This window comes from Embiotoca jacksoni, unplaced genomic scaffold (genome assembly GCF_022577435.1).
Source record: "Embiotoca jacksoni isolate LCO1_2020_lvr unplaced genomic scaffold, fEmbJac1.0.p SCAF_3, whole genome shotgun sequence".
NCBI lineage: Eukaryota > Metazoa > Chordata > Actinopteri > Embiotocidae > Embiotoca > Embiotoca jacksoni.
Window position 1 is genome coordinate 9,570,465 of NW_027185381.1, and position 16,622 is coordinate 9,587,086.

Consider the following 16,622-nt stretch of genomic DNA (forward strand, 5'->3'; position numbering starts at 1 on the left):
TCCGAGGTATAATCGCCTTTTTTTTTTTTTCTGTACATGAATAATCAAGAAATAAATGCCAAAAGTTGTTGCATAAGAGCCTCGCATACGAGTTAACAAGTAAAACAAAGTAAAAGGGTTAAACACGCAAAAACTCCAAACTATGTAAACCTAAATATAAATGTAAACCTAAACCGAAGCCAATGATTCACCACCTTCTGTTCGCTGGCCTGGGATATTAGAAGACAACGAGGAGTATGCAAGTACCAGAGCGGTTGTCCCTTTTGATGCGCGTGCCGCCTACAGTGGCGCAAAGACGGAACTCCAAACCCAAAGACCGACGCGGCAGCGTGACCACGGAAAAGCAGATCTGATGGAGCAGCCGCGAGATGTGCTTTTTAATGGTCCTGCCAACCCCCCCCCCCCCCCCCCCCCCCCCCCCCCCTCCACCCCAAACTTACCTCCACCCTGCCGTCATCTGCCTTTTAGCACAGCGAAAGAGATGGAGATCTAGTAACACAGGGTCAACTACACTCTCTATTGTTGGTGTTACAGTACCAGAGTTTTAGGATGAGACCGTCATCCGGGGTCAGTCTTCCCCTCCTGGAAAAAAAAAGCTGGACAGTGGCCCTGGTCTTAGTTTTTTTTTTTTTTTTTTTTTTTTTTTGGGGGGGGGGGTTTAGTGGGACTAGGCCTCGGACTCCAGATCTTCTTGTCCTGCTCCATTGGTCGCGTCGTCCGTCTCAGGCTCCAGGAGCAGGAACTTGCCATCGTTGGTCAGAGGCATGTTCTTCATCAGCTGAGCCAGGGCCTCTGGATCCTGGTAAAAAAAAAAAGAAAAAAAAAGAAATAATCAGAGGCCCAGCTGAGTAAGAATGTACTTTATTCATATTGTGATTAAATTCCTCAAGTTGCGACGTTAAATTAAATTCTAAATGTACCTCCTGCTACCTTTATGCCACCGGGGCTGTAAGAGGTAAAGCATTTCCTCTAGAGGGTGAGTTTCTACTTATTTTAATAGTCACAAAATAAAAAAAGGTTTATTGTTGTGAAATGAAAACAGACATCAAAAAATTAAACTTGGCAATGATGACAATGTTTTTTTTGTGTGTTTTTTTTTTTAATCACAGAAAATGCCATCGATCTTCCTTACAGGGCAATATTACCGTGAGATCACTTCCTTGTAAAAAAAAACACCTAGATAATTTATATAATTGTGTTACAGTGTTTATGCCTTTAAAATAGTGTTCTGCATCAAACTACCAAGTAAATAGTTTTGACATTAAATGCAGATGGATAACCGTTTTGAGTGCTTCTCTCTGATGACGTTACCTTCTTGGCTTCTGTAATGTCCTTGGCCAAGTTTATGGTGTAACATATCTGTGAATAAAGACAAAGAGACGCAGGTGAACATTCACTTTGTGCTTTCCGCTAATACGCGTCATCTCCTTTTAAAACTTCAGAGTCGGCGATGTTGGTGAATCGACCTTTTCGCCTTCCGTGTTGCTCTCAAAGACGAAGGCGCTGAACGAAGGCTCTCCCTCCTCGTCTCCGTCACTCCAGTCTCTGCCTTCAACCACGAATCCCATCAGCCTCCCGTTCTCTTGGTGGGCGGCAAACTGACACACATCTCCCAGATGAAACTTGAGAAATGAAAGACGTTTAGAAAGAGTTTTTAAAAAACTTTTTTTTTATTTTTTTTTTTTTTATTAAACTACACGCATCATGACCTCACCCCTTAAAAAAAAAAAAAAAGTAGTGACTCCATCTTCTGGTGACACTTACACTTATTCTTGTGACTTGAGTTTGCGGGTCGATCAACCTGTTGAGAAGAGAAAATAGAAACTTCAGTGGAAATATACAAACACCTCGGGAATACTCGTTAGTGAGCTCGAGTCTCTCTTTCTGATTGTGTTCAGGCATGAACAAGTTTTAACAGCAACTTTCGGGGATAATCATAAACCGTGTGACTTCTCCTTCGTGTCTTAATATCATACGAGAAAAACATTGCTCACGCAAGGTGAAACTTCTTAACAAATATGAAAATCAATCCCGGTACTATGGCAGCTCGACACCCCGTCTGAAAATAAGTTCTTTGTTGCAAATATTAGTGTTTTAATGAGACGGTTCGAGTTTCACTGTGGTTTCGTATCTTGGGGCTTTGTGATTCCCACCACTGACAAGACCATAGAACTACGTGAAGTGGGATCAAATGTAATATTTAAAAAGACAGATTTAGCTCTAAAACCTCCTTTAAAAATGATTTTTTTTTTTCTTCCCCTGCAGCGCAGCATGATGCGGAATGCTTCAGGATTTTAGGACTATCAGCTGTGATCAAGGTCCAATTTAGACACATTTAAGTTTTAATGGAGGAAATGTAATTATAAAGACAGTTTTAATGATGATCAAAATAATGTCTAACTGAAGGCAGAGAGACGGTGTCAGATGACGTTCTAGCTATTGAAAACTTACAGGAATATCATTGGATAACTGTCTGTCGACCGGGCAACAGGACCAAGAACTTACTAAGAAATCCCAAACAGCACTAAGAGGTAGCTACAATGGTATCAAATTTGACTCCTGCAATATTGTAAAGAAAACAATAACTGAAGCATTTGTTTAGACATTTTCTATCGCTATAAATGGGGGATCACACCGATATGTCTTTGTGGTATTCATGTAGAAGTTCCTGAACCTGTGTTAAGTTCTACCTGAGGCTGCTGCTGGTGACCATGAGGTGGGACTCGGTGGTCCTGAAGATGTTGTGGATGGCTCGAGCGGCCAGCACCTGCCTCATGGCCTCGTAGATCACCTCCTGGTTGTTGCCACAGCGGACAGCCATGGAGCCCAGGAAGCGCACCGCGAATACCTGCTGCAGGAGGGAGTCTGCACACCCGCGCGCACGCACACACACACACACACACACATAATACATAATACTTTAAAAGCTCTTGAGAAAGAGTGGACCATTACAGTGCATTTGGGTTATGGGGAACAGTTACCATCACTCTCTGTTGAACAGTCATCATCCGTTTCTCCAAATGGATTTGTGCGTCTGTCAGGATGGGACCACAAACACACACACATAAGCAAAAAAAACAACAACAATTAAACCCCATGCGTGGAGCTATTGGGAAGCATTCAGCTTCCTGGAAATGATATAATGACCACAATGAGGCCAACGTTTAGGAAATTATACTCTACCCACTGGTACCCGCATCACTATCTGGTTCTTACTCATACACAAACAAGCACTCACACCAACGTCCCGCCCCAGCCGTCCCCCCTTCCCCTCACCTCCCACCACCTCTGTTCTGGTCCTGAAACTCGGAGGCTGGCAGCATGATGTCAAACTGGATGGGCGTCCCAGGGGCGATCAGGTCCTCTGGCTCCGGAGCAGCGCCTGTTTTCTGGGAACCGCTGCTGGCAACATGAACACCTCCTGGCTTTGCTCTGCAGGAGCGAGACACAGAATAAAGATGAGTTTTCCGGAATTAACCCCTAAAAAAACAAAAAAAAACATCCACTGCTCAATAGAAGATAAGTGCACATACTGAAAACAGGAACTATGAAAACATACACACTTTCATCAGACAGCAATAATAACAGCCTCCCCTCACCTATGCTGGAATTGCTTTAACAAATGATCTCGTTAGGGCAGCGCGAGCAGGAGGAATGATTACAGCAAGCAAAACCTGTTTGATGTCGAGAGCCGACTGTTGTTTTCAGACAGACTTGAAAAGCAGAAGTCTACTTGTCAGAATGCGACGTTAGCCGAGCAGCAGATCTATCAATAATACAGAGCGTACATTAGACGACCGGCCGGGCGACACGAGGGCCCCTTCAGTGCTCTGCCTGAACTAGAACACAGAGCTTCATTTATCGAACCGTTCTCTGAGATTTAGTACTGCCGGCTGGCCAACTTCGAAAATGAACTGTAAAAATCGGCCTTCTGTTTTTATGCATTTAAGGTTCGGAACGAACTTCCGCTGCAAATGAATACACCGACTTCTGCTGACAGTTTTAAGAAATAGCTCAAGACTTACTTTTATGAACTTGCACGTTTTTTTTTTTTTTTTTTTATTGCTGACTTGTGTGCAACAAAAATGCAGCTCAAAGCGCTTCACAGACGAAGGTAAAAGCAAAGACATGAAATCGGATAATCCTGCAAAGCACTTTGAGTTGCATTCTACGCATGAAAGATGCTGTACAAACGAAAGTTTATTTTTTTATTATTATTAAAGTGTAACATCCGTGTTCAACACGCAGCTAGCAAAGCAATGACGAGTGACAGTCTCGTCACAGTCAGATAATGAGCTTTGTAAACTTCAGGAGACGACACGGTGTATGTGTAGTGTTCTTACAGCAGCAGCAGCAGCGTGCCTGACCTGTCGGGGTTGGGCGAGCCTTCTTGTCTCTTCTCGAAGCTGGTGATGGGAGTGACGGCCTGGATGGCGCTTTGGTTCATCCGGATGGCCACGGCCTAACATCCAACAAACAGCATCGGCAGGCGAGTCGTTTAGAAAGTGTCTAAATATACCTAAAACGTTGGCAACCTCTTCACCATCTCGATCTCACGTTTGCTCGCTGTAACATAAACGGGTCTATTGACCAGCATCGATCCCTCAAAAAAAAAGCAGATTTCCCTTTTAAGCCTTTCAATTGAAGTCGGAGTCCGTGCTCATGTCATTGAGGATAGGATTTGCGGGAACTGACTAATTTATTAGTGTTCAAAACAAATTGACGAAGTAGTCAGGTGGATACAAATTGGAAAATAATTAGAGCTAATGCCTTAATATATGTGAGAAACGGTCATCTATTGAAGGGGATGTTTTAAATGAAGGGGTTATTGGAGACCAAGTTTGGTCACTGCACGGCACTGGGTTTATATAATCTAATTCGTGGAAACAACACCTAGACTGTATCAATAATGAAATCACAGAGACCAAAGGAGGCGCAGAATACAGATCAATAAATGAGACAACTGAGGGGGAGTCCGGGCTGTTTCCCAAACACCCACGTTAGAAAGAGAATGAGGGCAAATCGTTTTAATTTGAACAATTAGATAATCTTTGTTATTGTGTCGGCAATCATCCTCAATCTTCTGCTTGGTGCTTTATACTTCATTACCAGCGTATCTTGTGTTTTTCCTTTGTGTGTTTTGTTCATAATCTTTATGTTGCATGAACTGGAATGACAGTCTGCATTTTCTTTTTCTTTTTTTTTATTACCGTCACTGCACTGTCTCAATTCTGTCTCGTGTCCTTAACAATTGACAAAATAAAACAGTATTCAGCAGCCTCTGTACTGTGTACAAACACGCAGCTGTTCGCTTAAAATCCTGCAGCGCTGTGCTATTTGCTCCTGAGGTGATAAACGCATAATTTTCAGGTGACAGTAACTGATGTAAACCCTGATGATTAGTGTCTGAAATCTGTAATAATGACTTATTTTGATGAAAAACTACACGGTGAGGAAATAATTAAGTGAGGGAGAGGGTGATTTTGGAGGCAGTTACAGGAGAGTTGTTTCTGAATAATAAACATTTCATAGAGACAAGCCTCCGGCAAACATGTAAAATCCTGGGATTAAGTAGCTGTAAAGGCAACGACAGCTGTGAGATACAAGAGGAAGGAGGGAGGGGGGAAGCGGAAGGAGGAAGGGAAGGAAGGAAGGAAGTTGGACGGACGGAGGAAAGGAAGGACAGAGGGAAGGAAGGAAGGAGGGAGGAAAGGAAGGAGGGAGGGCTACATAACAGCACTGAAACAAAACAATTACTTTTTGTTTCTTAAGCAGAAGATAAGTTCCCTAAACAGGCAGAAAATAGTCACCGACTAACCGAATGACAGCAACATGGGTAGTTAAACTACCGTTAACTTTTATTCCGTCTGGTTTACTTTTTTTTTTTTTTAAACTTCCATTGTGTATCCGTGCGACTGGGTACGAAGCTTTTACCTCTGGGTTGTCAGTCAGGTAGATCTGTCTGGAAATGTTGTTCACAGTGCAAATCCACTGAAAAAGAAACACAAAGCCAAATTAAGACTTCCGCCAGCTCCGGCAAGAAATCACTTGACTGAAAGCAGCTGTGACAGGTCAGTCAGATGTGTCCAAGCACAAGATCCACATATGAAAACCACACAAATGAGTCTTGACAGCTCCTCCATTGTTCTATGACAGATACTTGTAGCAGCAGATTTCTTTGTGATGAAGATGTGAAAGAACGAAGATCAAACACAGCTGTTTGAACGGCCTTTTTCACACTTACTTCTTCATACTCCTTTTTGCTCTCGGCTTGTAGAATCATTGACCTGGAGACGTGAAGAGAGTTTAATAAAGCACATCCAGTCACTTATTCATGTTTCTGCATTGGTCTAATTGTTGGATGTGTGGAGAAGGCGGGCGTACGTCTTTCCTGAAGGGGACGCTATCTGAAAACAGTAGCGTCTGTCCTCACACTCCACAGCCATGACGGAGCTGTTGTCCAGGTCCAGCACCATGCCCCCCGCCACCGCTCCACGCGGCTGGCACATGAGGTTCCCCCCCTGGGTGAAGAAGTATAGTCGGTCCCAGGCTGTGGTCACCAGGCCTGTTTTACTGAAGAAGAGGAGGAAAAGGTGTGTGAATCAAGGCAGTAAATACACAGTCCAGACCATAAGTATTTAAACGGTTACATAGTTTTTGTTCTCCCGGCTTTGGATAAAATCATTTTTGCGCACACGCATGCGTGTATACGGTGTTTTAGCTTTGTGCAAAGTTGTAAATACACGAGTTTCTGTCAGGCAGACAACAGCTGAGAAGTGCAATACTGATCAAATACTGCATGGACCATCTGTACCAGGCAACATGGAGCATGTCAAACACAGAGCCTGATAAACATAATGTTCATTGACCAGCTATGAACACACAAACACTGCATGTATTTCTTGCAAAACCATCAGCGTTCATAACATCCACGGCTCCGGGGCGAACAGCCCTCTGAGCTGAAGCAGGTACACTTCTTGGAATGATTACAATTTTCTTATCGTTACTTTTTCAATCAGTGTAGTTGAAAGCACAAAAGCAACGTTTCATGTCGATCTCCCTTCTCTTGTTGGGGAGTTTTCTTCCCCCCCTTTTCTGTTCTTGAACTACAGCACTGTATATTGGTGAGAAAAGTGCTTTTGAAAAATTATAAAGGCGACAGTGAAGTTGTACCTTTAGTATATAAAATGTCTCTTCATCATCATTTCAGCCTCTTAGACATTTGTCATAAAAAACTGATAAAAATGTTTTGGTCATAATTAGTGCACTAATTCTACAGTTATGATCACAAATGAGTTTTGTGAGAACACAATTATCTTTGACCATCAAAATCTGTTCATCCTTTTGTTCAAGTGGACGTTTGTACCACAGTCCAAGAAATTACTTCAAGGCATTCCTGAGGTATCACGTTCAAAAGACTGAGGCAGACAGATGGCCAGACAACCCAAAAACATAATGCCTCTTTTTATGTCGCATACAAATATGGAATTATTACATTCAGGTTGTGTTTACAAGTCATTGTTTGGCATCATCCTTTCTCTTTGATCAGCAGTCTGGTCTTTTATCTTGCATAACAATATCTATGCATTTACATCTTGTTTATGGTAATGAACGGTGTATTGTTTATTGTGAATCCACATCTCCAATTTTACACCCCTGATCAAATAATGTTTGTGTTGCATAAGGAATCAGCCACATTACTTATTTAGATACATGATTTGATATTCAAAATCTAAAACGGAAATTACTTTTCATAAATAAATGCCGAGTGTTCCTCTGTTTTTTACTTGTCATCTGATTTTAAGGGCGTTTTGGTTTTAAATTTGTTTTGTCGAAACATGACAATGCAATTTCAACCCTGAGTCACTTCATTCCAAACCCAGCTGCTCCGTATGACTCATTTGAATTGCTTATCTGGAAGCCTTCTCCTCATACAGTCTGGTCACAAAATATTCCCAGATAAATTTGCCCTTGATTATTATGGCTCACGCAGCCCTGTGTGACTCAGACCCTTAATATTGGGAAACCATTTGAAATAGCAAATGTTCTCTGGCCTCGGCTCCATTTGACAAGCGTCTGAGGCTGCTGGCAGTGTGTCATTAAACAGGATGGCATTCTGTGGAAACCTTTTTCTCTGGTGTCACGGACATTTGTCAAAGACTTTGGATGTATATGAGGGAGAGACAGAGTTTGACAGCTCTGACATTTCACTAAATCACAATGTGAGCTACGCTGCAGTTTTATCCCCTGAAGCCATTAAGGAAGTTTCCCCTCTCATACATCTACTCTACAATAAGCTGACAGCGCACACTGTCAACATGTTACCTGACCCACCTCGTCTGCTGTGACAGACCTTTTGTTTACGGAGTTTGTGCGGATTTGAAGCGACTCTAGCAAGAGAGGAAAACAATTATTTTTCGGTTGTGTTTGGGTAATTTAGACATTCATATTCTTCTGTAGCCACTGTGTGTTGACTGCACCATGTATTGCGCCACATTTCATTTCCTGACAAAATCCAAGATGTCAAACAAGTGAAACAAGGACAGATTTAAAGCTTGTTCCACAGCTGTTCAATGTGTTTTCAGTTCAAAGACACCCTTTAACATATTGACTGTGAAACACTACATGAATAGGAAGTGTCCTTGGATTTCAGATAGGGCCATCATGATTGTAATTAATCTTACTTCCTAATGTTTAGGTAGCCAGCCTTCTGGATAAGTGTGCGATTGACAGGCTCGTCGTCCTTATCTGGCATATAGACAGTGTCCTCCACAGACAGAAGCTCCCTCTGGGCCATACGCATGGCCTCCGCCTCCGAGTCCAGCTGGGCCTGGATACTGGACAGAGAAGAGTTTTAATACTGGTGACATCTGTCTAAACAGACGTTCAGAAATTAGATTATGTTTTTTTCTACAAAAGCATTCAAATACAAGACAAAATCATAAAGCACAATGTTGTAAAATCAAAAATATGGGATTTTGGGGAAATCAGAGCATGACATTGAAATTTGTTTTGTTTAGAATCCTACCAAACAATCACTTAATCACTTCTATGAGACGCATTAAAACTAAAGTTAATGAAATATTCTTTACCTTTGCGTCATGTTGGACACAGAAGAGAGAAAACAGTCCATTTTCTTTGACACCAGCTCAATGCCTTTCTTGAAGAAGCCGATCTGAAAGAAAAGACATCACAGCGAGTCGTTCATATGATATTTCATTTCATTTTTACAGCTGTCACACATAGGGCTGCAAGTGACTATTATTTTCATTTTTTATTTATCTCCCCCTTATTTTATCAATTAATCAATTGTCTGTAAAATGTTAGACAGCCAAAGGGGATGTATTTAAATACCTCCTTTATTAATATTGATTTAACAGTCATAAACCCAAACACATTCAGTTTGCTCTGATATATGAAACAGAAAAGCATTAAATCTTCACATTTGAGAAGCTGGAAACAAAGAATGTTTGGCATTTTCTTCTTGAAAAATGATTAAAACCATTGCATCAGCATAAAAATAGTTCCAGCTTAATTTTCTTCTGATTGACTAATCAAATAATTGAATAATTGTGGCTTAGGACAGTATCAAAGTAGTAGTAGTTCATATTCTTTCAACACGTTACACACTAACAAGTGTCCTTTGTAAACCAATGAAGAAATCGGGTCTCATTTTTAAATATTGACTTTGAATACCGATATGACGACCAGGTCTGGCTCGGTTTATATGTGTGCGGTAGCTCAGTACCTGTGCCTGAGTGTAGCCCAGCATCGGTTCGAGCATGGCTACTCTCTTGCGATACTGCAGGGCGTTGAGGGCGCAGTAATACTGCAGCGAGGCCTGGTGCTGCTTCCTTCTGGTGTAGGCCACCTCCTTCACCAAGTCGGCCTTCAGCTGTCCGGACAGGAGAGGGTTAAACATGCAAATGTAGAAGTGTTCGGCATAAAACGCACTATCAGGCTCTGCACACGCACTCATACATATGCAAACATTTGTCCTGCTCTCACACGCATACAAATAAGCAACAAAGTCGCATTATCCTGTTTGTTTAAGAAGACATGCTGACACGCTCAATACACGCAAATAGCAAAAGAACCTTATCTTTGCAGCCATGATAATGTGGAGTGTTGGTAAGGTTGTGTTACCACGGTGAAGCCTGGTAGCTGAGGATTATTTCATTTTTATCTCTGTGCTTTTTCCAAACGCTTATAAAACACTCCAAGTGCATTAACACTGGCATTAATGCACTGCAAGTCTTTTTACAGCTTGTAATGGATGAGAAAAAAAAAAAAAAACCGCTGCATCATGAAGCTGAGAAAGCACTTTGCAGTTACTCTACCTTCTCATTCTCCTTCTTCTTGGGCAACCGGCTGTACTTGACCATAGCTGCCTCATGCTCTGCACAGCACAAGAGAAAAGACACAAGTGTCAGATAATAACTACTGCCTTTCATTTATTTTGTCAAACTCATAAAAGTGTGTACTTACCATCAGTGGCGATGCCAAATATCTCCTTCAGTGTACTTATCTCTGCAAAAATTCAACATTTAGCACATTTTGTTAAAATATCAACAACAGATGTTTAAAAGTTCATTATCGTTTTGTTTTGTATCTTTATATTATCTTTCCTCTACCGATATGAAGACATGCACTATGATAATGAGTATTTTTTTTGTACATGTCTGTGCGACTCTACCTGTGAGGTCTTTCTCTCTGAACTGGATCAAGGGGAAGACCATGCCGTCAGCCATCTGGTTGGCTAACTCGGAGTGGAGCGAGTTCAGCTGCACCACACAAAACAGATTACACATATCTCAAGCACCGCGCAAGGACACAAACAGCAGATGAACCCCTGCCAAACATCTTGAGGGATTTCAGTGTATTTTAATATTTACAGAACCATTTCCTGCCAGCAAGCCGGAAAATTACATCTTCAGTGAAATGTGGCCATAACGGCAGACGATGCCTCCCCTACATCATAATAAACCCATACTGTGGAAGAGCGCATTTCATAAAGAGAATAATAAAACTTACTGTTTACTCTGATATTGGAAACGGGCATCGCACAAACGAGCAAATCCTACAGTTATTCCCTGCAGCTATTCCCGACGCTTATCAACAAGCTACATGGCAACGTCTAACGAGCCGACATCCAGTTTAATCTGAATGATTTAGCAAGTGCTGAAGTTCAGCAGATTAGGTGAAGTCGTGGACCTAATTCTCACTGTGAAATGAGCTCTCCTCTGTAGATGATGAGGTAAAAGGTCAAGCAAACAATCAGCCTGTGTCCTCTGAGCAGTTGTGTGTGTGTGTGTGTGTGTGTGTGTGTGTGTGTGTGTGTGTGTGTGTGTTTCCTGAGTGCTGACTGGGCAGGCTAGTGGACCCCCACGGCTGACAGAGACAGGGCCCATCTGTTCAGTCTACATTCGTGAGCCTGCACAGCCCCACCTTCATCTACCCATCCAATAACCTGCTGCTGCTGCTGCTGCTTCATCCATCCGGGGTGATGCACATCATATCCACCCCACCATTCCCCTCTCAGACACTCAGTTCTGGTCTTCCAGGGATGATAGTCCTGAGGTCTTCTCATTGAGGTCATTCTCTCCAGCGTGCTCGAGTAAAACGGGTGTAATATCCTTTGTAATGTGATAAAAGGACCAACTGCAGACTCTGCGGTAGTTTATCATCCCTCTCTTCTGCTGTGCACGCACCACACCTGAATATACACACATGGAACAACAACGTCGAGAGCACAGGCCTCACCTCCCCGACGGTTTTGGCGAAGTTCTGCAGCGTACTGATTACCTCCTCGTCACCTTTTCCAAGGGCAAAATTCTAGACAGAAACAAAGACGTTTTAGCCATGAAACTGCATAATGTTGCGTCAAGCCAGCCCATACTACAGGCTGAGAAGTTAAAAGTTCTGCCAGGATTTCTGGCACATCACCGAAATGGAACGAGGCCAAAGATGTTAATGAACCCAGTGCTGAGATGCTGAGTTATAACCCTTGTTAAATGAGCTAAAAGGTTGCAGCAGTTGCACATCAATGCTTTGTTTTTTTTCTTCTACAACAACGTGCACTCAGTATGTCCAGCATTTGTCTTTCAGCTTGATCCACATATCATTTTTTTTCCTGCATGATTTAAAATAAATGCTGCACTAATTTCAGCAACTATTGTACTCTTTGCTTCTTGTCAGCTGCAGAAAACATCATAGATTACCCACAGAGGCACTTCTGCAAGTTTTTTTTTTCATGCAGAGAGATTTCACAGAGATCCACATGCAAAGATGGCGTGAGGCATACTCACATGTTAGGAGATATTCAGCAGACATTTATTATCCTAATAGGTGTGTCACGACAACCCATCCTGACACGGCTCATGATAGAAGTTCTATTTGCTTCATGCAGTCACATATGGAGTATAATTGTTGCAGCACATTTGCAGAGTTACTTGAAGGATTTCGCCAACACTCGCCATGAGAACACATCAAGGATTAAGTCACGCTGATGCTACCCATACTTACTTTCTTCTCGTAGTCCAGAAGTTGTTGTGAGAGCTGCTCTGTGGCCAATCCCATCTCACTCTGTCGGGGGAACAGATGGAGGGACAGCGACATGTTAACAGACTGGATTACTTAGGATTTGTCTCTTGCCTCTATATGTCATTTTGCTCTTCAACCTTATAAATGAATAAAAGGAAGCGAAGGAATAACGGGCGGATCAAGGCTCATGTCAAATAACTGCCAGTTGTACCAGTGGACTACGGTTGGTTCAGAAAAGGTCTAAAGCCATGTTAATATACATTTTTAGAGCAGCACAATGAAACATGTGATGTAACGGCAACAAGTGAGCATGCTGCTCAGTGAAGTCTCACCAACAGCTACACAATACACTTACTGGGGAAATGTGAGGACAAACTGACACCCTTTCAGTTTAAAAACCGCTTAAAATTAAATTTTCATCTTACTGGACATTTCAGTTTATATGATTTTGTTTTACAAAGTTCAAGAATGAATTTCGATACTCAAACGTTTCTCATCTGTTTCTACAGGGTGAGGTTAGTGTTTGATATCCTAGATGGGTATTTGTCTCATCAGAAACTAAGACTGAGGCGCCATCTTCAAATCAAAACAAAACTGTACTGGAGTTCACTGATGCAAATATGTCCAACCCAGAATCATCTTCGGTCAGGCAAATAAAATGAGGTGTGAAGTGTGTGTGTGTGTGTGTGTGTGTGTGTTTCACAGTCACACACAGCTGATGTGAGTGTGTCTGTATGTTTGTGTTTTGTTTAGTACCTGGGCTCCAAACACTCGCTGCATGGACTGGAGCAGCTTGTTGGTGTAGTCTGTAAGCATCCCCGCATCTTCCTCAAACACGCTGAGCAAAGAGCGAGTCTGTGAGACAAAACATTCACACACTCTTTTGATCAATATGATAAAGGCAGGAATAGATGAGAAAATAGTTGGATAACTGCAGACAGAACAAAAACGATTATGGTCCTAATGAACAGAGAGACAATTATTATTTTGAGAACTAAACTCAATCCTGTTTTTCTGGTTCCCAAATGTGAAGATATTTTGCTTTTTTTTTTTTTGTCCTACAAGTTGGTAAGCTGAATGTCTCTGAGATCAGGTTCTATTAATCAGACGTAGAAAGTCATTTGAAGACATCTTTCTGGTTTCTAGGACATTATAATGGGCATGTTTAGCTGTTTTCTGACCTTTATAAAAAAAATTACAATAAAAGCAAGTAGTCTAATATAATCTGCAGATGAACCAAACCATGAAGTTAATTATTAGCTCCAATTATAAATACTGGATTTTAACCACAAGTGCTAAATGGTCTGCACTTGTATCGCGCTTTTGGTTTGGTTGTGAACCCGTCATCATGAAAACTCAAGTTTAAAAACATTTTTTTAGAAGTTGAAAGAGGACATATGTCTCCGAGTGAAAGAAATGAAAGTGGCTGCAATATTGCAATATGCACACTGCTGTGCAGCTTTGAAGTGAAACTAAAGGCGTAATGATTTCACTGCAGGCTGGCTATGCAAACTGGGAAAATCCTGTCTGGGTGAAGCTTTTTTTTTTTTTTTTTCCATAAACAGGTGCAGCAATGCAGGGCAGATACGAAAACACCCATCAGGTAAAGTCTGTTTACAGTTCACTCCAGTTGACTTTCACCACAACGGGGACGGTGAGTCATTTCACATCGAAAAGAAATAACCATTGTCAACCTCGGCCATGTTTACATTTCACTGCAGAAAGACGCAGGGCCTTTCTCAGGAGACGTTGCATTTTGAAGGACAAAAAAAAAAAAAAAAAAAAAAACTCAAAAAGAGAGAAATGGCCCTGCAGGCATGAACCATCAGAGGTCAGCCCTGTGAGGAGGGAGAGTGACGCAACAGACGGCAGACAGCAGGCCACAACAGCAACCACCGCCTTTGGATTTAACATCGGCATCACTGAGATTCATGCGTGAGGTCTCAAGACTTAATGCACAACTTCCGTTCAGCATTACAAACCTGTGAGCATCAAATACAGTGTTTACTTAGTGATTCCTCCCTGTTGCAGGCCGGTGACTAATGCCAGGGGAGTCCGATAATGGAAACCCCTCCCACATCCAGGGAATCAGGCTCGGTTGACGAACAGGGTTCAGCCCCAAAATATAACTTCATAACGATAGTAAGAAATAAAATGTTCGTAAGAGGGTTGTCGTGGTTGTGAAGGAGGCTTGTGAGTGACACCGGTCTGGAGGCACGCCTGAAAACCGCCTCTGACAGTGGGAGGAAAACCCCGTCACGGGCCGGTGGCTTCCCAAATACAACAAAGACGTACAAAAGCAGATGGTGATGACGTGCTGTTGTGAATTAAAACAGCGTTTTGCAGGCTGCCGGAGGATTACATTCCCACAACAAACCGAGAGCTGTCATCGGCCGGCGGGAAGAGCCTGCACCGGGGAGCTGGATACCGTCCGGGCTAAGGAAGCTCGCTTTCGGCGCTCGTAACGCCCTTAACCTGACAGTCGGGGTCCCTAAACGTTACAAGGCCTACCTGAGGACTGTCCTGTAAAGCGTCCTCCAGGAGCAGTTTGTGATGTACGGCCGGCATCTTGTTAGCGGTGGAGGAGAAGGGAGCGGGAGCTGGAGCGATGGAAAGCGTGGACTCTGTTTCCCAGAAGTCTCCGCGCGGATGAGAGGAACACGTCGCAGTTGGAGGCGGGGCCAAGAATCAGTCTGATGACGTCACCGTCAACAGCAATTGGTGAGATGAGCAGTAAAAAAACAGACATATATATATATATATATATATATATATATGGTAAAAACAGCCAAACTCAAACTCTGGATTATATATTTGTAATTTCATATTTAATTTACTTCTGTTCTAAATATGTGATTTGTTTACAGAAAAACTCTGACGCTATCGACGAACTAAAGATGAAGTCGGGCTGGAATGTTTTCCATTTTACTGTCAACAGCGACCCTGTGCGGTCACATAAAGAATTGCAGCGTTTAATTTCAAAATAAGAAATTCTCCTCTTGTAATAAAAGTCACGCTCTTACAAAAATGTGTGATTGCACGTCGTTACACTCCAACAACCTTTAATGGGTTTTTTTAAGGTCCATAAATTATTGTTTGACCGATTGTGAGAACAGAATGAGTCTTCACTCAGCAGCACTCACATCTTTTACTGAAGCAAATTTATCATTAGAGCCAAGTAAAAATATTTAGTTGCTCGTACAAATTCTGGATTCAAAATGATATTGAAAAGAACAATATTACCAGAAACATCAGCGTATCAAAATAATAATTGAGGCAGATAGGCCTTGATTTTTTTCTTCAAAATTAATTCATTTACAAGCTTCACTTTCTGTTCAATCAAATCAAACAAATGTTAGTGGACAGCAAAAGTTCTGTTTTCTCCTAGAGTTAAGTTAAAAGAGTTATGTTTCTGTCAATCAATTAAACAATTAATAGATCTGATGTTTCAGCGCAACATCCATTTATGTTTTTTTTTTAATTTCTTTTTAAATGGGATGTCAACATTTTTAGCCTGCACAGTATTGCTAAGGTAGGTATAATATGATTGTTATAAGGCAATCTGGGAATTATTTTTGGCAATATAAATGGATATGAACCACAGTTGAGAGGGAGCCACATGTCTCTCAAAATCACACTTAAAAGTGTGGGAAGTGATCAGCTCTCCTCTTGTTCTACCTCAGTCATGATTCACAAATAATAGGCAGAACATGAGATGTGCTGAGTATTGTTGGAGCTACTGGTTCTCTAATTACATCACACTTCCTGTTGAGGCTGCACATGCACGCATGCACGCATGCGCACACACACACACACACACACACACACACACACACACACACACGCCACACAGACACGCACACACACAAAATGAACCATCTTTGATTTATTGATTTTTATCCCATCTTGGATGATAAAATCAGTCGTCACCATGCTGTTTTGCTTCTCAAATGTCAGCTACACTGATAAAGCGTGTTCTCTAATCCCATGCTTCCTCTTTTATTTTAATGTAATCTGATCTAATTAACACCCACCAACATTTGAACATCCTGTAAGAGCGCATGGTTACATCTGAATGA

At 41.9% G+C, this 16,622-nt stretch overlaps 1 protein-coding gene across 2 annotated transcripts; it reads right to left on the bottom strand.

Moving 5' to 3' along the window:
- appl2 (adaptor protein, phosphotyrosine interaction, PH domain and leucine zipper containing 2) lies at positions 1–15,132 on the bottom strand. 2 transcript variants are annotated; one of them, XM_069163276.1, is made up of 21 exons: positions 15,055–15,132; positions 13,300–13,398; positions 12,526–12,585; positions 11,764–11,835; positions 10,697–10,784; positions 10,489–10,530; positions 10,341–10,399; positions 9,749–9,895; positions 9,093–9,175; positions 8,685–8,837; positions 6,385–6,573; positions 6,245–6,287; positions 5,935–5,991; positions 4,368–4,462; positions 3,277–3,432; positions 2,982–3,034; positions 2,691–2,865; positions 1,765–1,801; positions 1,467–1,622; positions 1,312–1,359; positions 1–799 (listed from the first exon to the last, which is right to left on the bottom strand). In XM_069163276.1, the coding sequence occupies exons 1-21, from the start codon at positions 15,109–15,111 to the stop codon at positions 668–670; spliced, it is 2,001 nt and encodes a 666-aa protein (XP_069019377.1). In that variant the 5' UTR covers positions 15,112–15,132; the 3' UTR covers positions 1–667. The 2 variants fall into 2 exon arrangements, with proteins under 2 accessions (XP_069019377.1, XP_069019376.1); XM_069163275.1 differs by having other exon boundaries at positions 4,344–4,462.
- Positions 15,133–16,622: the final 1,490 nt, after the last annotated feature.

Bases quoted from the DNA above. Each gene is read 5' to 3' on its own strand.
- appl2 (XM_069163275.1), bottom strand. From the start codon at position 15,111: ATGCCGGCCGTACATCACAAACTGCTCCTGGAGGACGCTTTACAGGAC. The intron at 1,802-2,690 runs GTAGAACTTAAC...TCTTCTCAACAG, and splicing joins GTCACCAGCAGCAGCCTCAG to GTTGATCGACCCGCAAACTC. The intron at 1,623-1,764 runs GTAAGTGTCACC...TCATTTCTCAAG, and splicing joins CTCAAGTCACAAGAATAAGT to TTTCATCTGGGAGATGTGTG.